The sequence below is a fragment of the Mobula hypostoma genome, chromosome 27 (assembly GCF_963921235.1).
Source record: "Mobula hypostoma chromosome 27, sMobHyp1.1, whole genome shotgun sequence".
NCBI lineage: Eukaryota > Metazoa > Chordata > Chondrichthyes > Myliobatiformes > Myliobatidae > Mobula > Mobula hypostoma.
Window position 1 is genome coordinate 37,430,317 of NC_086123.1, and position 26,798 is coordinate 37,457,114.

General features: G+C 45.6%; 1 protein-coding gene across 6 annotated transcripts in view; it reads left to right on the forward strand.

Moving 5' to 3' along the window:
- LOC134338586 (unconventional myosin-XVIIIb-like) overlaps positions 1-26,798 on the forward strand; it is a 471,306-nt gene that overhangs the window by 179,126 nt on the left and 265,382 nt on the right. For all 6 annotated transcript variants that reach the window (XM_063034529.1, XM_063034531.1, XM_063034532.1 and 3 more), the window contains 3 exons: positions 929-1,029; positions 10,643-10,706; positions 13,492-13,636. In XM_063034529.1, coding sequence (XP_062890599.1) covers positions 929-1,029; positions 10,643-10,706; positions 13,492-13,636 — 310 coding nt within the window. The remainder of the gene's footprint in view (positions 1-928; positions 1,030-10,642; positions 10,707-13,491; positions 13,637-26,798) is intronic.

A 26,798-nucleotide genomic window follows, 5' to 3' on the forward strand; every position in this document is an offset into this window, starting at 1 on the left:
GAGGTTGATATCAAAGGCTGAGTTGTGGGGAAGTTTCCTGATTCTTCTCCCACTAATTGTAATCCTTGGTGAGGCCTCACTGTGAGATCTTCTGGGCCCCTTATCTAAGTAAGAATGTGCTGACACTGGAGAGGATTCAAGGAAGGTTCTAAAAAAAATTCTGGGATTGAAAAGCCTACATTATGAGGCCTGTACTCACTAGAGTTTAAAAGAATCAGGGTGGGGGGGAATCTCATTGATACTTATCGAAAGTTGAAAGGCCGACTGGATGCGGAGGAGGCGTTTCCTATGGCGGGAAACTAGAGGACACACCTTCAGAGTAGAGGGATATCCACTTAGAACGGAGATGAGGAGGAATTCTTTTAGTCAATGAGTGGTGAATCTGTGGAATCAGGCAGCTGTGGAGGCCAAGTTTGTGGATATATTTAAGGCAGAGGTTAACAGATTCTTGATTGGTCAGGGCATGAAGGGATACCGGGGGAAGACAGGAGATTGGGACTGAGAGGGAAATGGATCAGCCATGATAAAAAGGCAGAACAGACTGGATAGGCCAAATAGTCTCATTTTGCTCCTAAATCTTATGGTCTTATGGAGATTTGGATATTTTGATACCACTGGCCTTTGGGCTTCTAATATGATCTTCCCCTTTTCTCTGAGTGATATTTGCTTCTTGTTTTACAACATTTGCTGTCTTCAATGGGAAATGCCTTCTTAATCATCTGTCTGACTTTTGCCTGCTTCCTTAAGTGCCAGGGAGTCTTGTGGGGAAGGGGCTCCTCACATTCACCTCTGCTGCTCACTAAATGGTGATGCTGGGGAAGTTAAGGTTGTGACTTTCCAGATATCACGTGACCTTGCAGCTCGACACTTACAATTACATATGCTTACTACTTTGCTTTCTTGCTGATATTTTTTATTTGTGTTGCAGACCATGTTGCTGGAACGAATCCACGTAATTCAGCAGCCAAACCTTGAGAGAACATTTAACATCTTTTACCAGATGTTGGCTGGCTTGGACCTGTCATTGAGGTAGTGAGCAAACCTGTATAGGGCTGCCTCCATCCTATCCTACATTCTGCAACCACTGCACCACCATAACAGAGGAGACTTATGAGGGTCTCAGTGGCAGGGGCTGGATCGGTTGTGATTTTATTCACTGGAATGAGAGGTGATATGAGGTGTATAAAATCATGAGGGTAGACATAAGGTGATAACACAAAGTATTTTTTCCCCCCAGGGCTGGGGAATAAAGAATTAGAGGGCCATTGAGAGGGGAGAGATTTACTCTGAACCTGATGGGCAGCTTTTTCACCCAGGGCAGTGTGAGAGAGGACTTTCAGAGGTAGTGGTTGGCTCCTTGGCTTTATTACAGACTTAAAGGTATGACATAGTGAATAAGGAGTGAAAAAGCAATGCTTCTGCTGGGGATACAACAGGATGGCTTTAGAGAGAAACTTCTTTTGCTCCTAACATAAACCTCTGGCCTACTGCCAGCCGATGTGCTTTTCTACCTTCTGCTTCCTGGCTGCACAGGAAGTGACCTAATACAGATCAGAAACTGCTTATTAAGGTAAAAGCTGAATGTGCTTAATTGCATGGAAAAACATAAGTGGATTGCTCCAAAGGGCAGGACACACGTACATTAACAATGTTTAAATCACACTGGGCAGTGACATAGATAGGGAAAGTTTAGGTGGATATGGGACAATCACAGGTAGAAGTGGCCAGCTTGGATTGGACGTCATGGGTCATTTAAGCCCAAGGGCCTGTATCCATGCCGAATGACTGTATGATTCGATGTCCTGGAAAACCTTATTTTCTCTTTATTCCACATTTCCTTTTAACCCATTGTGACACAGAGCAATCCCGTTCCTCACGACCCTTGGGTGTATGGGTTGCCATGGTAGCGTGGCAGTTAGTGTGGCGCTACTACTGCTCGGGGGATCGGAGTTCAAAGTTCAATTCCAGCGTCCCCTGTAAGAAAATATGTACATCCGTCCCATGTGCGTGTGTTTCCTCCCATAGTCCACAGACATACTGGTTAGTAGGTTAATTGGTCATTGTAAATTCCCTTGTGAATAGGCTAGGGTTAAATGCTGGGTGTTGTGGCTCGATGGACTGGAAGAGTCTGTTCTGCACCGTATCTCTAAATAAATTAATTACCTTTTTCCTTAAGAACATAAGGTCTAGGAGCAGGAGTTGGCCATCCAGACTGCTGAGCCTACTGCACCATTCAATAAAATCATTAGGAGCAGGAATTGGCCATCCGGCCCATTGAGCCTGCTCCACTATTCAATAAAATCATGGCTGATCTGGCCATGGATTCAGCTCATGGACTAACTTTTCCCCATCACTCTTAATTCCCCTGCTCTGCATATCTAATTGAGCCTTATATTTGTTAAATTTGTTGCACCTCCCAGTGGAAACAACTTTCCTGTCTTTATCTCATCCATCCCTTCTACAATGTTAGGTGTTTCTATGAGACCCTCTCTCCTTCTGAATTCCAGTGAGTCCATCATCAGGGACTCCCACCACCTAGGACATGCTCTGTTCTGACTGCTGCCATCAGGAAGAAAAGACAGGAGCCTCAGGACTCACACCACCAGGTTCAGGAACAGTTATTATACCTCAACTATCTGGCTCCTGAAGCAAAGGGGATAACTTCACTCAACTTCACTTGTCCCATCACTGAACTGTTCCCACAACCCATGGACTCACTTTCAAGCACTCTTCATCTCATGTTCTCGAGATTTATTGCTTATTTGTGCATTAATATTATTTTTTTATTTGTACAGTTTGTTGTCATTTGCATGTTGGTTGTCCACTCTGTTGGTATAGTCCTTCATTGATTCTATTATGGCTATTGGATTTATTGAGTATGCCTGCAAGAATATGAATCTCAGGGTTATATGGCATATATGTATTTTGATAAATTTAGTTTGAACTTGGTATAATTCCAGGTGATTCCATCTCTGCTCATCGGTTAACCCCCTCATCTCTGGAATCAACCTGGTGAACCGTCATTGCATTCCCTCCAAACCCAGTGTGTCTTTCCTCGTCAGGAGATCTCAATTTTGAATGTTTTGGATTTTCTTTCAGAGATGAGACCTCAGACACCAGTAGATCTGACTGGGCTGATAGTTTCTGATTAAAATAACTTCTGTGTAAAAGAAAAATGGAGGGCTATGTGGGAGGGAGGAGTTAGATTGATCTTGGAGTAGCTTAAGAGGTTGGCCTGTACTGTGCTGTGGTACACTGTGCTTGAAAGCATGCAGTGGCTATGGAGAATACATTGTGTCAGATGAGTGGAAAAATCCAAGACCCTTGCTGCAGCCTGTGGCATTCTGTGTTGGGCTGTTGCTGAGGAGGTGGTTTCAGGTCAAATAGGAGGATGTTCAGTGCAGTTTCTCACTCCCACCCGTTTACAGGAGTACTGTTCTTAGCTGAATAGTAGGTCTGTTCAATAATGAAAAGGTAGGAAAGAATCTAAACTTGAATCAGAATCAGTTTTATTATCGCGGTCATGTGTGGTGAAGTTTGTTGCTCTGTGGCAGCAGTATATTGTAATACATAATAAATTAACATGTTATACACTGCCTGAGTCAGTGGTGGAGGCAGATACACTAGTGAAGTTTAAGAGACTACTAGACAGGTATATGGTGGAATTTAAGGTGGGAGGTTATATGGGAGGCAGGGTTTGAGGGTGGGCACAACAATGTGGGCCGAAGGGCCTGTACTGTGCTGTACTATTCTATGTTTCTATGTTATAATAGAAATGTAATAGTAGTAGAGCAAAAAGAGTGCAAAAATGAGATAGCTTTCGTGGTTTATGAGCCAATCAGAAATATGATGGCAGAGAGTAAGGAGCTGTTCCTAAAATACTGAGTGTGTTTACCTCCTTCCTGATGAATACTGAGTGTGCGTGCCTCCTTCCTGATGAATACTGAGTGTGTGTACAGTGCCTCCTTCCTGATGGTAGTATTCTGAAGAAGGCATCTCCTGTTTGGTAATGGTTCTTCATGATGGATGTGGCCTTCTTGAGGTATCATCTTTTGAAGAGATCCTCGATGTCGGGGAGGCTAATGCCCATGATGGAGCTGAGTTTACAACTTTCTGCAGACTTTCAGATGCAAAGGGACTTGGGCGTCCTTGTGCAGAACACCCTGAAAGTTAACTTGCAGCTCGAGTCAGTGGCGAGGGAGACGAATGCCATGTTAGCATTCATTTCAAGAGGACTAGAATTACAAGAGCAAGGATGTGATGCTGAGGCTTTATAAGGGACTGGTGAGGCCTCACCTTGAGTATTGTGAACAGTTCTGGACTCCTCACCTAAGGAAATGTGTGCTGCCATTGGAGAGGGTTCACAGGAGGTTCACAAGGATGATTCCGGGAATGAAAGGATTATCATACAAGGAACATTTGATAGCTCTTGGACTGTACTCACTGGAATTTAGAAGGATGAGGGGGATATCACTGAAACCTTTCAAATGTTGATAGGCCTAGACAGAGTGGATGTGGTTTCCCATGACGGGGGATTTTAGGATGACGGGAACAGCCTCCGGACAGAGGTACGTCCATTTAAAACAGAGATGCGGAGAAATTTCTTTATTCACAAGGTGGTGAATTTGTGGAATTTATTACCACAGGCAGCAGTGGAGACCAAGTTGTTGGGTGTATTTAAGGCAGAGCTTGATAGGTTCTAGATTGGACAAGGCAACAAGGTTACAGGGAGAAGGTCGGGGAGTGGGGCTGAGGAGGGAAAAAAAGGATCAGCCATGATTGAATGGTAGAGCAGACTCAATGGGCCAAATGGCCGAATTCTGCTGTTTATGTCTTATGGTCTTTTTCCAATCCTGTGCAGTAGCACCTCCCCTCCCATACCAAAAAGTAATGCAACCAGTCAGAATGCTCTCCATGTAGAAATGTACTAGATGATGATTACCAGCTCTCCTTCCAGCATGCTCTGTGGTTGGAATGTTGAGCGAGGATGTTAGTATTTATTGTATTGTTCCAGCGAAGGGAAGTCAAAAGGGAATATATCTCTATCATACACACCAAATTGTACTTCAAGGCAGAGAAGTTTCGCCATCTTTTCTCTAGACATTGCTTCTCTCCTATCAATCCAGTTATAATCTGTTCATTTTCCCTGTACAATGAGTGTGGGATTGTGAAATAACATGCTGTGAAATGGAATTAAAGTGGTGACTTGCTGGTGTGCTAACTGTCCAGTAGGCAGCAGTAGAAGACAGCGCTTTGTGAATCAGAAGTGAAGTTCTCTGCTTCTGACCTCAGTGGGGAAGTACCTTAGCTCTGCTTTTGTACCACCATGTGCTCAACACACAACTCTTCTGTAACCCTATCCTTTCTTCAGCTTATATGCACTTAAACAAGAGGTACAGGAGCCTGAACACACACACATAATGTTTAAGAGCAGCTTCTTTCCCTCTGCCATCAGATTTCCCAACAGTCCATGAACATATCTCACTATTCCTCTTTTACTCTATTCATCTATAAATTATATATGTATGATTTATAGATAAATCATGGAAAAGAGGACTATACTGTATCTACACATATATAGTATATTGAGTAACATATATAGTAACTTAAAATTCAAAGTTCAAAGCAAATTTTTTATCAAAGTGCATATATATCACCATATACAATTCAGACATTCATTTTCTTGTGCATACTCAATAAATCAATAGAATAATAGCCATATCATAATCAATGAAAGACTGTCCAACTTTGGCATAATAATAAAAAATAAATAAGCAGTAAATATCAAGAGCATAAGATGAAGACTCCTTCAGAGTGAGTCCATGGGCTGTGGGAACAGTCCAGTGATCTGGTGAGTGAAGTTGAGTGAAGTTATCTTAAGCGGCTGTCCCCCTGAACAATAAGTACTCCTGTTTGAGTACTGTTAGGGGAAGCAACAGTGGCCGCGCCTCTGGCAGAATCTGGCCCAGTGGCTCAGAAGGGTAGGGAAAGGAAGAAGATGGCAGCAGTAAATAGGGGACTCCATAGTCAGGGAGTCAGACAGGCGATTCTGTGGACGCAGGAAAGAAACACGGATGGTACTTTGTCTCGCAGGTGCCAGGGTTTGGGATGTTTCTGATCATGTCCATGATATCCTGAAGTGGGAAGGTGAACAGCCAGAGGTTGTGGTACATATTAGTACCAACAACATAGGTAAGAAAAGGGAGGAGGTCCTTTAACAGACTACAGGGAGTTAGGAAGGGAGTTGAGAAGCAGGACCTCAAAAGTAGTAATCTCAGGATTACTGCCTGTGCCACATGACAGTGAGTACAGGAATAGAGTTAGGTGGAGGATCATAAGACCATAAGACAAAGGAGCAGAAGTCGGCCATTCAGCCCATCGAGTATGCTCCACCATTTTATCATGAGCTGATCCATTCTCCCATTTAGGCCCACTCCCCCGCCTACTCACCATAACCTTTGATGCCCTGGCTACTCAGATACCTATCAATCTCTGCCTTAAATACGCCCAATGACTTGGCCTCCACTGCCGCCCGTGGCAACAAATTCCATAGATTCACCACCCTCTGGCTAAAAAAATTTCTTCACATTTCTGTTCTGAATGGGCGCCCTTCAATCCTTAAGTCATGCCCTCTCGTACTAGACTCCCCCATCATGGGAAACAACTTTGCCACGTCCACTCTGTCCATGCCTTTCAACATTCGAAATGTTTCTATGAGGTCTCCCATCATTCTTCTAAACTCCACAGAATACTGTCCAAGAGCGGACAAATGTTCCTCATGTGTTAATCCTCTCATTCCCGGAATCATTCTAGTGAATCTTCTCTGTACCCTCTCCAATGTCAGCACATCCTTTCTTAAATAAGGAGACCAAAACGGCCCACGGTACTCCAAGTGAGGTCTCACCAGCGCCTTATAGAGCCTCAACATCACATCCCTGCTCCTATACTCTATTCCTCTAGAAATGAATGCCAACATTGCATTCGCCTTCTTCACTACTGACTCAACCTGAAGGTTAACCTTAAGGGTATCCTGTACGAGGACTCCCAAGTCCCGTTGTATCTCAGAACTTTGAATTCTCTCCCCATTTAAATAATAGTCTGCCCATTTACTTCTTCTGCCAAAGTGCATAACCATACACTTTCCAACATTGTATTTCATTTGCCACTTCTTTGCCCATTCTTCCAATCTATCCAAATCTCTCTGCAGACTCTCTGTTTCCTCAGCACTACTGGCCCCTCCACCTATCTTCGTACCATCAGCAAACTTAGCCACAAAGCCATCTATTCCATAAAGGATAAAGGCATGGCTGAGGGATTGGAACGGGGGCAGGGATTCAGATTTCTGGATCACTGGGATCTCTTTTGGGGCAGGTGTGACCTGCACAAAAAGGACAGGTGACACTTGAATCCCAGGGGGACAAATATCCTGCCAGGGAGGTTTTCTAAAGCTAGTGGGGAGCGTTTGAACTAGAATTGTTGTGGGCTGGGAACCGAACTGAAGAGATGGAGGAAAGGGCGGTTGGCTCACAAATAGAAAAAGCTTGTAGACAGTGCGAGAGGGAGGACAGGCAGGTGATAGAGAAGGAACGCGCTCAGACTGTTGGTTTGAGATGTGTCTATTTTAATGCAAGGAGTATCATGAACAAAGCAGATTAGCTTAGAGCGTGGATCAGTACTTGGAGCTATGATGTTGTGGCCATTACAGAGACTTGGATGGCTCAGGGGAAGGAATGGTTACTTCGAGTGCCAGGCTTTAGGTGTTTCAGAAAAGAATTGGGGAGGGAAAAGAGGTGGGGGAGTGGTACTGTTGATCAGAGAGAATGTCTGCAGAAAATGAGGAAATCATAGAGGGATTGTCTACTGAGTCTCTGTGGGTGGAAGTTTGGAACAGGAAGGAGTTAATAACTGTACTGGGTGTTTTTTATAGACCACCCAATAGTAACAGGGACATCGAGGAGCAGGTAAGGAGACAGATTCTGGAAAGGTGTAATAATAACAGAATTGTCATGGTGGGAGATTTTAATGTCCCAAATATTGATTAGGATCTCCCGAGAGCAAGGGGTTCAAATGGAGTGGAGTTTGTTAGATGTATTCAGGAAGGTTTCCTGACAATATGTAGACAAGCCTACAAGAGGAGAGGCAGTACTTGATCTGGTATTGAAAAATGAACCGGGTCAGGTGTCAGATCTCTCAGTGGGAGAGCATTTTGGAGATAGTGATCCCAATTCTATCTCCTCTTACATAGCATTGGAGAGGTATAGGAACAGACAAGTTAGGAAAATGTTTAATTGGAGTAAGGGAAAATATCAGGCTACTCAGCAAGAACTTGGAAGCATAAATTGGAAACAGATGTTCTCACAGAAATGTACGAAAAAAATGTGGCAAATGTTCAGGGGATATTCTGCATAGGTATGCTCCAATGAGACAGGGAAAGGATGGTAGGGTACAGGAACCGTGATTTACAAAGGCTGTTGTAAATCTAGTCAAGAAGAAAAGAAAAGCTCATGGAAGGTTTAAAAAACTATATAATGATAGAGATCTAGAAGATTACAAGGCTAGCAGGAAGGAGATTAAGAATAAAATTAGGAGAGCTAGAAGGGGCCATGAGAAGGCCGTGGTGAGCAGGATTAAGGAAACCCCTAAGGCATTCTACAAGTATGTGAAGAGCAAGTGGATAAGACATGAGAGAACATACCTAATCAAGTGTGACAGTGGAAATGTGTGTATGGAACCAGAGTAGATAGCAGAGGTACTTAATGAGTACTTTGCTTCAGTATTCACTATGGAAAAGGATCTTGGAGATTGTAGGGATGACTTACAGTTGACTGAAAAACTTGAGCATATAGCCATTAAGAAAGAGGATGTGCTGGAGCTTTTGGAAGGCATCAAGTTGGATAAGTCACTGGGACCGGACGAGATGTACCCCAGGCTACTGTGGGAGGCAAGGGAGAAGATTGCTGAGCCTCTGGCAATGATCTTTGCATCATCAATGGGGATGGGAGAAGTTTCAGAGGATTGGAGAGTTGCAGATGTTGTTCTCTTATTCAAGAAAGGGAGTAGAGATAGCCCAGGAAATTATAGACCAGGGAGTCCTACTGCAGTAGTTGGTAGTTTGATGGAGAAGATCCTGAGAGGCAGGATTTATGAACATTTGGAGGTATAATATAATTAGGAATAGTCAGCTTAGCCTTACGAGCCTGATTGAATTTTTTGAGGATGTGAGTAAACACATTGATGAAGGTAGAGCAGGAGATATAGTGTATATGGATTTCAGCAAGGCACTTGATAAGGTACCCCATACAAGGCTTATTGAGAAAGTAAGGATGCATGGGATCCAAGGGGACATTGCTTTGTGGATCCAGAACTGGCTTGCCCACAGAAGACAAAGAGTGGTTGTAGGCAGGTCATATTCTGCATGGAGGTCGGTGACCAGTGGTGTGCCTTAGGGATCTGTTCTGGGACCCCTTCTCTTTGTGATTTTTATAAATGACCTGGATGAGGAAGTGGAGGGATGGGTTAGTAAATTTGCTGATGACACAAAGATTGAGGGTGTTGTGGATAGTGTGGAGGGCTGTCAGAGGTTACAGCGGGATAGTGATAGGATGCAGAACTGGGCTGAGAAGTGGCAGATGGAGTTCAACCCAGATAAGTATGAAGTGGTTCATTTTGGTAGGTCAAATATGATGGCAGAATATAGTATTAATGGTAAGATGCTTGGCAGTGTGGAGGATCAGAGAGATCTTGGGGTCCGAGTCCATAGGACACTCAAAGCTGCTGCACAGGTTGACTCTGTGGTTAAGAAGGCATACAGTGCATTAGCCTTCATCAACTGTGGGATTGAGTTTAAGAGCTGAGAGGTAATGTCACAGCTATATAGGACCCTGTTCAGTGGTGAGTGCGTGGAATGGGCTGCTGGCGACGGTGGTGGAAGTAGATACGATAGGGTCTTTTAAGATTCTCCTGGATAGGTGCATGGAACTTAGAAAAATAGAGGACTATGTGTAATTCTAGATAATTTCTATAGTAAGTACATGTTCTGCACAGCATTGTGGGCTGAAGGGCCTGTATTGTGCTGTAGGTTTTCTATGTCTATATTTCCGTCTCGAAGCAAGCACATAAGAGCCAGGTAGCAGACAGATAGCCACATTTCGTGTGTGCACATGTATACATACGTAGGCTATGCACACATATGGATATCCATACAGTACATACACACATTATATGCTTCAGAGAAAGCAGAGCAGGCTTATCTAACCACTCCTGAGAACTAGAATACCCTCTAATCCAGGCAACATCCTGGTGAACTTCTTTAGCACTCTCTCTGAGGCCTCCACATCCTTCCTACAATGTGGTGACTGGAACTGACACCTTCTAAATGAAGCCTAACCAAAGTTTCAGAGGCTCATCTTAACAGTGAGTAGGCTCTTTGGCCCATCATGTCTGTACTATGCATCACATACTTATCTAATTGATTGTTGTCCTCCTCTCTCTCTTCACCAAAATGTCAGCAAATGTTGGGGGATTTCGCAGACACACTGAGTACAGAGTCATGATATATCCTGCAGGCTGGGATTGGAAGATCTACTGGGACTCTACATGTTCCAAACTCAGTAACCCAGACTGTTTCTATTCTTACTCACAGGACGGAGCTGCATTTGCACCACCTGGCGGAGAACCAACTTTTTGGGATTGCAGCACTGACAAATGTAAGTGGGGCTGAGGCCACTCCATCTTAGGATCAATAGTGCCCAAGGCAGGGCCATTCTACTGCTGGCAGGGTGGACTGTGGAGGCCAGGATACCAACCAGGGATTGTCACTGACCTTTGGGCCAGCCTTTCATGCTGGAGTTGATCAAATGATGCATGTAAACTCATCAATCTAACCCTTCCCTCCCACGTAGCCCTCCATTTCTTCTTTCTAACCCTTCCTCCCACCTAGCCCTCCATTTCTTCTTTCATCCACTTGCCTATCTAAGAGTCTCAACCACAGCATCAGAGTTTTCACACTGCAACACACACAAAATACTGGAGGAACTCAATAGGTCAGGCAGCAACTTTGGAAGTGAATGAACAATCAATGTCTTGGGCCAAGACCCAAAGGAAGGAGGAAGATGTCAGAATAAGAAGGTGAGGGGAATGGGAAGGAGAACAAGCTAGTAGGTGCTAGGTGAAGCCAGGTAGGTGGGGAAGGGGGTTAAAGAAAGAAGCTCGGAATTTGATAGGAGAGGATAGTGGACCAGGGGAGAAAGGGAAGGGGGAGGGGAAACAGGGAGAGGTGATAGGCAAGGGAGGAGGAGAAGTAGAAGTCAGAGTGAGGAATAGAAAAAGAAGAAGGAGGAGGGGAAAAAATTACCAGAAGGAGAAATTGATGTTCATGCCATCAGGTTAGAGGCTACCTAGATGGAATATGAGCTGTTGCTTTGACACTCTGAGAGTGGCCTCATCATTGCAGAAACGGAAGCCATGGACCAATGTGTCGGAATGGGAATGGGGATAGGAATTAAAATGGTTGGTTACCAGGAAATTTCACTTTTTTTGGTTGGATCAAAGGTGCTCGACAAAACAGTTTCTCAACTTACATTGGGTTTCACCAATGTAGAGGAGGTCGCATCAGGAGCACCACATACAGTAGACGACCCCGGCAGATTCACAGGTGAAGTGTTGCCTCACCTGGAAGGACCGATTGAGGCCCCTGAATGGAGGTGAAGAGGCAGTGATACATGCTTGGTGGAAGATAGGTGGGGAGGGATGAATGGACAGGGGAATCATAGAGAGAGCGATCCCTGTGGAAAACGGAGAGAGATAAAGATGTGTTTGGTGGTAGGGTCACGTTAGTGGTGGTGGCATTATGACATTGTCAATGAGTAATCACTGACCTTCTCTCTGGGAAATACAGCACTCACCAATTATTTAGCCTACTGTTCTCCCCTCCAGGCAATACAGCACTCGCCAATTATCATCCTACCATCCTCCCCTCCAGGCAATACAGCACTTGCCAATGATCAACAGCCACCCCTATCTTGTGTCAGGAACTGAGAATGGACTCACCAAATAAACAGGGCCCAACTGCATGCTGCCACACTGGGCTGAGACACCTCGAATGAGAGCACTAACGGGTTGCTCGGTCACTGCCCACCACTGTGAGTGCTAGAATCGCGTGTTGCGTGAGGTTAAAACAACTATGCTTTTGTTTATCACGATCTCTTGCGGAATCCCTAGCGGCCTCTCATGGAACCCTTCTGTAGAACCCCAGATGAGAAACCCTGCTCCAGAACTCAGGTCACCTCTCAATGGACTGGATATGATAGCACATGGGAGCTTACGGAGAAATGGAATTGGATTTGGAATTGGTTTATTATTGTCATAGGTAACAAGGTACACTGAAAAAATTGTCTTACACCCTCTTCATTCAGATTAAATTAGAACACAATGCATTGAGGTAGAACAAGGTAAAACTTTGCTCCAGTTAAATCAATGGCTAAAACCAGAGAGCATAATTTTCAGATGATTGGAGAAAGGTAAAAGAGGAATGTCAGAGGTAGGGTTTTTACAAAGTGGCAGGTGCATGGAATGCCCTACCAGGGATGGTGGTAGAGTCGGAGACATTAGGGACATTTTAGATACTTTTGTGTAGGCAAATGGATGATAGAAAAATGGTTGTGTAGGAGAGAGGGGTTAGATTGATCTCAGAGTAGGTTAAAAGGTTAGCACAACATTGCGGGCCAAAAAGCCTGCACAGAGCAGTAATGTTTTAACAATAGGATGCAGAATCAGCTGTAACAGCTGCAGAGAATAGGCAGCACAGGCAGACACGGACAGACACGGCGCTCTGCAGCGCGGGCAGACACCGGCCTCCGCAGTGCGGGCTTGTCTTGCATACTGTTCATACAGATCAGAAGTCTAAAGTGTAAAAACTACCAAAAAAAGCGCAGTGCTGGTGAATGATAAAATGCAAGATCATAATGAGGTAGATTGTGAGGCCAAAAGTCCATACAAAGTGTCTGAAAACAGTGGGATAGAAGCTGCCCTGGTGGTCCGTGGTTTGTTTCTCTTGCTTGCTGGGAGACAGGAGAAGAGGGAGTGTTCAGGGAGGGAGGGTGGGGGTCTTTGATTATGTTGGCAGAGGGGAGAGAAGGGAATATCCAGGGACGGTTGTGCCTTTGATTATGCTGGGAGAGGGGAAAAGAGCGAATATCCGGTGAGGGTGGGTCTTTGATTATGCTGTGATGTGTTTGACAGCCTATTTGAAAAAATAGCAGCTTTGTGTCATTAAAAAAAAATCTTATGCTGTCTCAGTGTGAACTGTGGTCAGATACCGAACATAATGAACTCTGGGCTGGGGTCACACCAAACCGTGGAGGCCAAAAGATCTTTCATTGCCTCACTGCAGGTTCACGTGATCAAGGAGGGAGCACCCTGTATATCACCAATGACTCGAGACTTCTCTCTGCCTTTCTGTGTGTGTGACATTGCTTGTCTCCCCTTTTGCAGGTGGAGGAGAAACAGAGAGCCTCCTTGGCATTCAGCAAGCTCCTGACAGCCATGGAAACGCTGGGCTTCACGTCAGATGAACAGAAAGCCATTTGGCATGTGCTAGCAGGAATCTATCACCTGGGTGCAGCGGGGGTGTGTAAAGGTAATTCCACTGACCACGTCTATCCCCTGGGTGCGTAAAGAGAAACCCATTGACTACGTCTATCCCCTGAGTGTGTAAAGGGAAACCCGCTGACCATGTCTATCCTCTGGGTGTGTAAAGGTAAACCCGCTGCCCACGTCTATGCCCTGAGTGTGTAAAGAGAAACCCACTGACCACGTCTATCCCCTGGGTGTGTAAAGAGAAACCCGCTGACCACTTCTATCCCCTGGGTGTGTAAAGAGAAACTCACTGACCACGTCTATCCCCTGGGTGTGTAAAGGTAAACCCACTGACCACATCTATCCAACGGGTGTGTAAAGAGAAACCCACTGACCACGTCTATCCCCCGGGTGCGTAAAGAGAAACCCGCTGACCACGTCTATCCCCTGAGTGTGTAAAGGGAAACCCGCTGACCATGTCTATCCTCTGGGTGTGTAAAGGTAAACCCGCTGCCCACGTCTATGCCCTGAGTGTGTAAAGAGAAACCCACTGACCACGTCTATCCCCTGGGTGTGTAAAGAGAAACCCGCTGACCACTTCTATCCCCTGGGTGTGTAAAGAGAAACTCACTGACCACGTCTATCCCCTGGGTGTGTAAAGGTAAACCCACTGACCACATCTATCCAACGGGTGTGTAAAGAGAAACCCACTGACCACGTCTATCCCCCGGGTGCGTAAAGAGAAACCCGCTGACCACGTCTATCCCCTGAGTGTGTAAAGGGAAACCCGCTGACCATGTCTATCCTCTGGGTGTGTAAAGGTAAACCCGCTGCCCACGTCTATGCCCTGAGTGTGTAAAGAGAAACCCACTGACCACGTCTATCCCCTGGGTGTGTAAAGAGAAACCCGCTGACCACTTCTATCCCCTGGGTGTGTAAAGAGAAACTCACTGACCACGTCTATCCCCTGGGTGTGTAAAGGTAAACCCACTGACCACATCTATCCAACGGGTGTGTAAAGAGAAACCCACTGACCACGTCTATCCCCCGGGTGCGTAAAGAGAAACCCGCTGACCACGTCTATCCCCTGAGTGTGTAAAGGGAAACCCGCTGACCATGTCTATCCTCTGGGTGTGTAAAGGTAAACCCGCTGCCCACGTCTATGCCCTGAGTGTGTAAAGAGAAACCCACTGACCACGTCTATCCCCTGGGTGTGTAAAGAGAAACCCGCTGACCACTTCTATCCCCTGGGTGTGTAAAGAGAAACTCACTGACCACGTCTATCCCCTGGGTGTGTAAAGGTAAACCCACTGACCACATCTATCCAACGGGTGTGTAAAGAGAAACCCACTGACCACGTCTATCCCCCGGGTGCGTAAAGAGAAACCCACTGATCACGTCTATCTGACGGGTGTGTAAAGAGAAACCCGCTGACCACGTCTATCCCCTGGGTGTGTAAAGAGAAACCCGCTGACCACGTCTATCCCCTGGGTGTGTAAAGGTAAACCTGCTGCCCACGTCTATGCCCTGAGTGTGTAAAGAGAAACCCACTGACCACTTCTATCCCCTGGGTGTATAAAGAGAAACTCACTGACCACGTCTATCCCCTGGGTGTGTAAAGGTAAACCCACTGACCACGTCTATCCGACAGGTGTGTAAAGAGAAACTCGCTGACCACTTCTATCCCCTGGGTGTGTAAAGAGAAACTCACTGACCACATCTATCCCCTGGATGTGTAAAGGTAGACCCACTGACCACGTCTATCCGACGGGTGTGTAAAGAGAAACCCGCTGACCACTTCCAGGACTACAGGTTAATAAGTAAGACAATAATCTCCGGTCAAACCTATCACAGGGAGGTTGGTGGGTGGGATCAGTCTACACAGAGAGATTGGCTCAAATTAAATTTATTGTTGATGTATTTTTTTGTCACCATGTCTACCTTGAGATTCACTTTCTTGCAGGCATTCACAGGAAAATAAAGAAATACAAAACTATAAACGACAAACAACCAAGGTGTTAAAAAAAGACAAATCATGCAAATAATTAGAATATTAGATGACTAATACTGAGAACATGAGATGTTGAGTTCTTGAAAGTGAGTCCATAGGTTGTGGAGTTGGTTCGCTGTTGAGGTGAGTGAAACTATCCACGCTGGCTTAGGTTGAATGGTAATATCTGTTCCTGAACCTGCTGCTGTGCAACCTAAGGCTCCTGTACCTCCTGCCCAAAAGGCATAGCAAGAAGGAAGCCTGGCCTGGATGATGGAGATCCTTGATGATTAAAACACTTCTTCCCTGTGGCAGTGCTCCATGTCAATGTAGGGAGGGCTTTTCCTGTGATGGATTAGACTGGAAGAAGTGCCAGAGCACACTGTAAAAGTAGGGCCAATGACAGTGTTTAAAACATACTTGAGCAGGTAGAAAATGTTATGAGGGAATTAGGCCAGATGCGGGTAAACGGGACAAGCTCAGAAGGCCAGCGTAGTCAAAGTGGAAGCAGAACATTTGATTATTTTTCTATTGCTAATGGAGATTTGTCTGCACATAGCCAAAGGGTTTTCTGCCCAGACTGTAGAACGAGAAGCTTTGTATTTTAACATTGCTCTTAAAGCAAACAGATTTGTCAAAATTTCAAATATTACTGTAGAGTTGAATCTACACCTTTAAATGACACACACAAAATGCTAGAGGAACTCAGCAGGTCAGGTAGCATCTATGGAGGGGAATAAACAGTTGACTTTTTGGGCATCGACCCTTCCTCTGGACTAGAAAGGAAGCGGAAAAAACCAGAGTAAAAAGATAGGAGGAAGGGAAGGTGTACAAGCTGCAAGGTGATAGGTGACACCAGGTGAGGAGGGAAGGTGTATGAGTGGGGGAGGGAGAGTTGTCACCTGTCACCTACCTGCTTGTACTTCTCTCCCTCCCCCTCCCCGTGCCTCCTTATTCTGGCTCTGCCCCCTTCCTTTCTAGTTCTGGTGAAGGATCTCTGCCCAAAACATCGACTGTTTATTCCCTTCTACAGCTGCTGCCTGATCTCCTGAGGTCCTCCTGCCTTTTGTGTCTGTTGCTGTGGACTTCCCGCATCTGCAGACTCTCTTGTGACTATACTTTAAATCTTGGAATAGCTTGCACGAAAGTGATGGTGTAATGCTGGCACTTTGGACAAAGACTAGATACCCTGCAACTCCATGATCTTCTCCTCTGTGTCAATGGTGAATGTATTGGTCTTGTAGTCTGAGGGACCTCCCAGTGACTGTCTCATTGGCTTGATAAGTACAACTAAAGCAGCAAGGTGACTTGTTGGGGATGACACAAGTGACACTCTGTGTGATGGGGTCTGTCCTGATCTGCTGAAACTAGGGACAATGCCTACTGTATATCTGCCTCAATTACTCAGGAAGTTCTGTCCAAGTCCTTAGTGTCAATACAGAAGAATATTTTTGTAAACCAAACCCTAACCCACAATCTTCTTCAGTAACCCTAACTAACCCAAACCAAAATATTTTTCAGTAATCCGAACTAAAGTGAACACAAAATATTCTTCAGTAATCCTAACTGTACCTAACCCACAATATTCTTCAGTAATCCTATCTAAACCTAACCGATAATATTCTTCAGTAATCCTAACTTGTTACTTGTTAGGGTGCATTCTCCAGATGCCTTATAAGGTAACTGTAGCCTTCAGCCAGGAGCAGATGTCATTAGGCGGTTCCCAACCTTCACAGAGTGTTTCGACCCTTAACCACGACACTCTTCAGTCGACGTTTCGGGCCGAGACCCTTCGTCAGGACTAACTGAAGGAAGAGTTAGTAAGAGATTTGAAAGTGAGAGGGGGAGGGGGAGATCCAAAATAATAGGAGAAGACAGGAGGGGGAGGGATGGAGCCAAGAGCTGGACAGGTGATTGGCAAAGGGGCTATGAGAGAATCATGGGACAGGAGGCCCGGGGAGAAAGACAGGTCGGGGGGAACCCAGAGGATGGGCAAGGGGTATAGTCAGAGGGTCAGAGGGAGAAAAAGGAGAGTGAGAGAAAGAATGTGTGTGTAAAAATAAATAACGGATGGGGTACGAGGGGGAGGTGGGGCATTAACGGAAGTTAGAGAAGTCAATGTTCATGCCATCAGATTGGAGGCTACCCAGACGGAATATAAGGTGTTGTTCCTCCAACCTGAGTGTGGCTTCATCTTTACAGTGGAGGAGGCCATGGATAGACATATCAGAATGGGAATGGGACGTGGAATTAAAATGTGTGGCCACTGGGAGATCCTGCTTTCTCTGGCGGACAGAGCGTAGGTGTTCTCTGTCGTCTCCCAGTCTGTGTCGGGTCTTGCCAATATATAGAACGCCACATCGGGAGCGCCGGACGCAGTATATCACACCAGCCGACTCACAGGTGAAGTGCCGCCTCACCTGGAAGGACTGTCTGGGGCCTTGAATGGCTGGGGTGATATACTGCGACTTCACCTATATATTGGCGAGACCCGACGCAGACTGGGAGACCGCTTTGCTGAAAACCTACGCTCTGTACGCCAGAGACAGCAGGATCTCCCAGTGGCCACACATTTTAATTCCACGTCCCATTCCCATTCTGACATGTCTATCCATGGTCTCCTCTACTTTAAAGATGAAGCCACACTCAGGTTGGAGGAACAACACCTTATATTCTGTCTGGGTAGCCTCCAACCTGATGGCATGAACATTGACTTCGCTAACTTCCGCTAATGCCTCACCTCCCCCTCGTACCCCATCCGTTATTTATTTTTACACACACATTCTTTCTCTCACTCTCCTTTTTCTCCCTCTGACCCTCTGACTATACCCCTTGCCCATCCTCTAGGTCTCCCCCCCCCCTTGTCTTTCTCCCTGGGCCTCCTGTCCCATGATCCTCTCATAACCCCTTTGCCAATCACCTGTCCAGCTCTTGGCTCCAGCCCTCCCCCTCCTGTCTTCTCCTATCATTTTGGATCTCCCCCTCCCCCTCCCACTTTCAAATCTCTTACTAACTCTTCCTTCAGTTAGTCCTGACGAAGGGTCTCGGCCTGAAACGTCGACTGTACCTCTTCCTATAGATGCTGCTTGGCCTGCTGTGTTCACCAGCAACTTTGATGTGTGTTGCTTGAATTTCTAGTATCTGCAGAATTCCTGTTGTTTACACTCTTCAGTTGGTGGGCCAGCAGTGGTGGCCAAATCACTGCCCATCTGCTCCTGGCTTCCAGCTTCCCTCTTCTCGCCTACTCTAAATCCAACAAGAGGCTCATTCTGCCTCTTCCCCCATCCTACGAGCTGCTTGTTTTTTGCACCTTTCGTCCAGGCCCAGAGCTGACAACAACCACCATGTTGATTTGGCTGGGAAACTTCTGCAGCCAATCTCCACAGGGAATAACCATGCCTGCCATCCCTTGTCTTTGCATTCCTGCACTAAGGGCTGGTACTTCAAGGCCTTTCTCTTGTGGGCCTCTTCCCATCCCTCCTCCCACGGCACAGTCAGCTCAACCAGAATTATTTTCCTGTCTTCAGTTGACCACAGTACAATGTTTATGTCCTTCATACTTCCTTTTTCGGCCGGTGAGCTGGTTTTAAACCTCTTGTTGAACATCTTTAATTTGCCTCTCAAGTGTCGAACCTCCCTTTCCCTCCTATTTGGTTGCCGCGGTAACTTGGGCTGGCTTCTCCGCTTCATTGGGCCAAATCGTTCCTTAGCTAGATTGTATGCAATGGCTGTGAGAGAGTCGATCTTTCTGTGTACTGGACCTGCTAAGGCAACTTCCAGGATGCTGTCTAGATCATCATCGAACTGCATCCAGGCGACGTTGTCTGACAATCTAGGCTATTTGATCCCGTCTTTCCTTGATGAATGGATTGGGGTAGCCGAACAGGAACTCACTTGGTCTGTTGTTTGGTGCTGAGGCGACTCAATTGCGGAGAGATCTTCAGCTCTGTGGGGTGCTTCCTGGCTGGAATTCTCCTTCGTCTCACCGGACACTAAGTCCGTGTGCTGCGCTTGGGTGACCATTGATCCACATCTAGACCTGCTCTGGTGGAAAACCATGTGGTCACCTAACCGATGATATTCTTCAGTAATCCTAACTAACCCTAACCCAAAATATTCTTCAGTAATCCTAACTAAACTGAACACAAAATCTTCTTCAGTGACCCCATCTAAACCTAAACCACAATATTTTTCAGTAATCCTAACTAACCCTAAACCACAATATTTTTCAGTAATTCTAACTAAACTGAACAGAAAATATCCTTCAGTAATTTAATCTGAGATAATCTTTATTGTTGAAACATCTTGTACAAACTAAACGAAAGATAAATTTTTATATATGATTGAAAATTATTTAAAGAATTCAAATAATTACAGTGTTAAACAGTGCACAGTAATTCCCTCAGGACTGTTCCGTGTCCTACAGTGAAAGTTTTCTATATGTGGATACAATAAGACAGTGCCATGTGTCAGACACTGTCCATGGTGAACATGAGTCCTCCTGGTAAGCTGTTCCATAAGGAACATATAGACCATGGGTTCTGCATATCCAGGCTACAACACCATGCATTTCTTCTTTTGAAGGGGGTGATACTGCTTCAGACCTGAATTCTGATACTGTCTCTGCACGTTCTCCTTATAATCAGTGGGTATCTTTGGGTGCTTTGGTTTCTACATCCCAAAAGAATGCAGGTTGGTTGGCTTTTTGGGCCTGGTGTGGCAGGGTGCAGATACCTCTCTACCAGGAGGTGCAAGGTGCTCCTTGCCTCTGCTAGCCTGCAGATCACCTTGAGCAAGGTGTAGCACCTGCTTAGCTCCCTGATCAGGGTCACATGAAGCCGTGGGTGCAGGTGGTGGATGGTCGTATGAACAGCTGGTGCACATCACAAGTCCTGGTTATGCAACACTGACACCAGGCAGACAATCTCTGAAGAGTATTGATAATGGCTGGGGTCACCCGCCTTGTAAAGACATTGCCCAGAAGAAGGCGATGGTAAACGACTTCCGTAGAAAAATTTACCAAGAACAATGATCGTCATGGATAGAGAAAAGAATAACAACAACAGGGTGAATTGTTCTTCCCCACAGGCAACAATCATGATCACCCATGTCATACAACACAGTGCATAATGATGAAGTGTAGGTGGGATGCAGAATTGACAGGATTGTGCGCAAGAGAGATTGCAGGGAAATTTAGAGGGGGAATGGGATGGGCCAGCAAACACTCAATGGGTGGAATGATCTTTAATATCGAGGGAGAATATAGAAACATTGATTACTTTTCCAGGCACATGGGCCTCAAATCCGAGACACATGAAGATAGCCTCACACAGAATTAATGAAAAATGACAGTCAAATCGAAAGCAGGCGCTCTGTCCCCAATATTAACTCTTACAACAAACAGCTCCATTCACACACACTACACCTCCCAGCTTGTACTCCTGCCCCTTCTCCTGCCTTCTGCCCCCTTGCATTCCAGTCTTGAAGAAGGTTCTCAGCCCGAAACATCGGCTATTTATTCCACTCCATAGTTGCCGCCTGATTTCCTCCTGCATTTTGTATGTACTGTTGTAGATTAAATTGCATCTGTTTTAGCTCATTTCTGATTGACAGTTACCCAGGGTCTCTAAAAGCTGACCTTCAGGGAATGCCTATGAAAAGTCGATCTCCATTTTAAAGTCACTATCTGTATTTATATGAAAGATTCAGAAGTAAACAATCCCATTTATTCCCTTCTATTAATGTTCCCCTTTCAATAAAATGGTTGTTCAGGACTACCACCTACATGCCGTCTGCAATAGTTAAATGTTCTAGTTAAATACTCCCTGGAGGGCAACATTTCACCTCTTTGAGGATGCAATATTTCTGCATTGAGTTTAACCAGCTTAAAGAAGTGCTGAGAAAAGATTGTCCACCAAATGAATATTGTGCCGTTTTCTATAATGGTTGGGGGGGGGGTCTGGTTTTACTCCTGCCCTTAGTATTTGAATTCTTTTTTGTATTCTTCTGGAGTGGAATATGACAATTCCAAGTTCAATAGTGCTTTTACAAATGGTTCCATTTAATATCACAGAATGTGCTATATACGTACATCCTGAAATTCTTGCTCTTTGTAGACACCCACAAAAACAGAAGAGTACCCCAAAGTTCTGATGAAGGGTCTCGGCCCAAAATGTTGACTGTTTACTCTTTTCCATAGATGCTGCCAGCATCTGTGTGTGTTGCTTAGACCAACCCAAAGAATGAGTGACGGTAAAAATGTCCAAGAGAAGCCCCCTCCTCCTCCTCCCAAGCACAAACAGCAGCAGAGCATCCCTCCCCCTCCCCTGCTTACCTCAGGAAAGATTTGTTGCATATACATTGAAATGTTGAAACATACGGCGTTGTTTGTATTGCGGATGTGCTGGGGGCATTCTGCACCTGTCACAATCCTTCCAGCGTGAATATAACATGCCCGCAACTTACTAACCCTAACTGAACATTGTTGGAATGTGGGAGGAAACTGAAGCACCCTGAACCCCTGATCTTACAGTTGGGGCTGTAAAGTGTTATGCTAATACTACACAACCATGCTGCCCCACCAGAGGGTACTTCTGGTCAATGGTCACACTGCACGCCTCTCCTGGCTTCTGTGTCAAGTGACATTGTCACCACTGCACTGTGAGATGACTTAGTTCATCCCTTGGATTGGGAGAACCTTTCACTGGATATCCTCATGACAACTGTGCATTCAGAGTGTTTATCAGGCCTGGTGTTCCCTGTACCTAACTCTGCTCTTTCAGATTTCTCACCCAATGCACACTATTCAGCCAATGATCACATCACTTTTTCTTCCACTTTTCCCCTCCTCTTTCCACATTTCTCCACCCCCCCCTCACCTCACCCAACAAGACTCAAATCTCCAGCCAAGTCTCCACCACTTCCTACCCAGACCCGAAGCTGGCTCTTCCACTGTTCAAAGTCCACACAGTAGTGTAGCAGCTAGCAATACTCCTTGCATTGCCCGTGTTGGGGTTCAATTCCCCTGCTGTCTGTAAGGAGTTTGTATGTTCTCCCCGTGACCACATGGGTTTCCTCCAGGTGCTCTGGTTTAGAAACATAGAAAACCTACAGCACAATACAGGCCCTTTGGCCCACAAAGCTGCGCCGAACATGTTCTTACCTGAGAAACTACCACGAATTTCCCATAGCCCTCTATTTTTCTAAGCTTCATGTACCTATCCAAGAGTCTCATAAAAGACCCTATCGTATCTACCTCCATCACCATTGCTGGCAGCCCATTCCACGCACTCACCACTCTCGGCTTAAAAAATTTACCCCTGACATCGCCTCTGTACCTACTTCCAAGCACCTTAAAACTATGCCCTCTCATGCGAGCCATTTCAGCCCTGGGAAAAAGCCTCTGACTATCCATACAATCAATGCCTCTCATCATCTTATACACCTCTATCAGGTCACTTCTCATCCTCTGTCGCTCCAAGGAGAAAAGGCCGTGTTCACTCAACCTATTCTCATAAGGCATGCTCCCCAATCCGGGCAACATCCTTGTAAATCTCCTCTGCACCCTTTCCATGGTTTCCACATCCTTTCTGTAGTGAGGCGACCAGAACGGAGCACAGTACTCCAAGTGGGGTCTGACCAGGGTCCTATATAGCTGCAACATTACCTCTCGGCTCTTAAACTCAATCCCACGATTGATGAAGGCCAATGCACCGTATGCCTTCTTAACCACAGAGTCAACCCGCGCAGCTGCTTTGAGCATCCTATGGACTTGGAACCCAAGAACCCTCTGATCCTCCACACTGCCAAGAATCTTACCATTAATACTATATTCTGTCATCATATTTGACCTACTAAAATGAACCACTTCACACTTATCTGGGTTGAACTACATCTGCTACTTCTCAGCCCAGTTTTGCATCCTATCAATTTCCCGCTGTAACCTCTGACAGACCTTCACATTATCCACAACACCCCCAACCTTTGTGTCATCAGCAAATTTACTAAACGATTCCTCCACTTCCTCATCTAGGTCATTTATAAAAATCACGAGGAGTAGCGGGTCCCAGAACAGATCCCTGAGGCACACCATTGGTCACCGACCTCCATGCAGAATATGACCCATCTACAACCACTCTTTGTCTTCTGTGAGCAAGCCAGTTCTGGATCCACAAAGCAATGTCCCCTTGGATCCCATGCCTCCTTACCTTCTCAATAAGCCTTGCATGGGGTACCTTAACAAATGCCTTGATGAAATCCATATACACTACATCTACCGCTCTACCTTCAACAGTGTATTCAGTCACATCCTCAAAAAATTCAATCATGCTCGTAAGGCATGACCTGCCCTTGACAAAGTCATGCTGACTATTCCTAATCATATTATGCCTCCCCAAATGTTCACATATCTTGCCTCTCAGGATCTTCTCTATCAAATTACTAACCACTGAAGTAAGACTCACTGGTCTACAATTTCCTGAGCTATCTTTACTCCCTTTCTTGAATAAAGGAGCAACATCTGCAACCTTCCAATCCTCCAGAACCTCTCCCATCCCCATTGATGATGCAAAGATCATCACCAGAGGCTCAGCAATCTCCTCCCATGCCTCCCACAGCAGCCTGGGGTACATCTCGTCCAGTCCCGGTGACTTATCCAAATTGATGCTTTCCAAAAGCTCCAGCACATCCTCTTCCTTAATATCTACATGCTCAAGTTTTCCAGTCCACTGTAAGTCATCCCTGCAATCGCCAAAATCCTTTTCCATAGTGAATACTGAAGTAAAGTATTCATTATTACCTGTGCTATCTCCTCTGTTTCCATACACACTTTTTCACTGTCACACTTCATTCGTCTGATTTTCTCACGTCTTATCCTCTTGCTCTTGACATACTTGTAGAATGCCTTGGTGTTTTCATTAATCCTGTCTGCCAAGGCCTTCTCATGACCCCTTCTGGCTCTCCTAATTTCATTCTTAAGCGTCTTCCTGCCTGCCTTATAATCTTCTAGATCTCTATCATTATCTAGTTTTTTGAACCTTTCTTAAGGTATTCTTTCTTCTTGACTAGATTTACAACAGCCTTTGTACACCACGGTTCCTGTACCCTACCATCCTTTCCCTGTCTCATTGGAATGTATCTACGCAGAACATCACGCAAATATCCCCTGAACATTTGCCACATTTCTTCCATACATTTCCTTGAAAGCATCTGTTTCCAATTTATGTTTCCAAGTTCCTGCCTGATAGCCTGACATTTACCCTTACTCTTTCCTAACTTGTCTGTTCCTATCCCTCTCCAATGCTACGGTAAAGGAGATAAAATTGTGATCACTATCTCCAAAATGCTCTCCCACTGAGAGATCTGACACCTGACCAGATCTATTTCCCAATACCAGATCTCTCCTCTTGTAGGGTTATCTACATATTGTGTCAAGACACCTTCCTGAACACACTTAACAAACTCTACCTCATGTAAACCCTTTACTCTAGGGAGATGTCAATCGATATTTGGGAAATTAACATCTGCCACCACGGCAACCCTGTTATTATTACACCTTCCCAGAATCTGTCTCCCTATCTGCTCCTTGATGTCCCTGTTACTATTGGTGGTCTACAAAAAACACCCATTTGAGTTATTGACCCCTACCTGTTCTTAACTTCCACCCACAGAGACTCCGTAGACAATCCCTCTATGACTTCTTCCTTTTCTGCAGCCGTGATGCTCTCTATGATCAACAGTGTCATGCCTCACCTCTTTTGCCTCCCTCCTTGTCGTTTCTGAAACATCTAAAGCCTGGGACTTGAAGTAACCATTCATGCACCTGAGCCATACAAATCTCTGTAATGGCCACCACATCATAGCTCCAAGTACTGATCCACGCTCTAAGCTCATCTGCTTTGTTCATAATACTCCTTGCATTAAAATAGCCACATCTCAAACCATCAGTCTGAGCGCGTTCCTTCTCTATCACCTGCCTATCCTCCCTCTCGCACTGTCTCCATGTTTTCTCTATTTATGAGTCAACCGCCCCTTCCTCCATCTCTTCAGTTCGGTTCTCACCCCCCAACAATCCTAGTTTAAACTCTCCCCAATAACCCTCCCTGCCAGGATATTGGTCCCTTTGGGATTCAAGTGCAACCCGTCCGTTTTGTACAGGTCACACCTTCCCCAGAAGTGGTCCCAATGATCCAGAAATCTGAATCCCTGCCCCCGCTCCAATCCCTCAGCCACGCATTTATCCTCCACCTTATTCTATTCCTATACTCCCTGTTATGTGGCACAGGCAGTAATCCCGAAGATTACTACCTTTGAGGTCCTGCTTCTCAACTTTCTTCCTAACTCCCTGTAGTCTGTTTTCAGGACCTCCTCCCTTTTCCTACCTATGTCGTTGGTACCATTACGTGCCACGACCTCTGGCTGTTCTCCTTCCCACTTCAGGATATTGTGGATGCGATCAGAAACATCCCAGACCCTTGCACTTGAGGGCCAAACAACCATTTGTGTTTCTTTCCTGCATCTACAGAATCACCTGTCTGACCCCCTAACTATAGAGTCCCTTATCACTGCTGCCATCCTTTTCCTTTCCCTACCTTTCTGAACCACAGGGCCAGACTCTGTGCCAGAGGCACGGCCACTGTTGCTTCCCCCAGGTAGGTTGTCTCCCCCAACAGTACTCAAACAGGAGTACTTACTGTTAAGGGGGACAGCCACAGGGGTACTCTGCCTCTTGCCCTTCCCTCTCCTGACTGTTATAGAAACATAGAAACATAGAAAATACGTGCAGGAGTAGGCCATTCGGCCCTTCGAGCCTGCACCGCCATTTATTATGATCATGGCTGATCATCCAACTCAGAACCCAGCCTTCCCTCCATACCCCCTGACCCCTGTAGCCACAAGGGCTATATCTAACTTCCTTTTAAACATAGCTAATGAACTGGCCTCAACAGTTTGCTGTGGCAGAGAATTCCACAGATTCACCACTCTCTGTGTGAAGAAGTTTTTCCTAACCTCGGTCCTAAAAGGCTTCCCCTCTATCCTCAAACTGTGACCCCTCGTTCTAGACCTCCCCAACATCGGGAACAATCTTCCCGCATCTAGCCTGTCCAATCCCTTTAGGATCTTATACGTTTCAATCAGATCCCCCCTCAATCTTCTAAATTCCAACGAGTACAAGCCCAGTTCATCCAGTCTTTCTTCATATGAAAGACCTGCCATCCCAGGAATCAATCTGGTG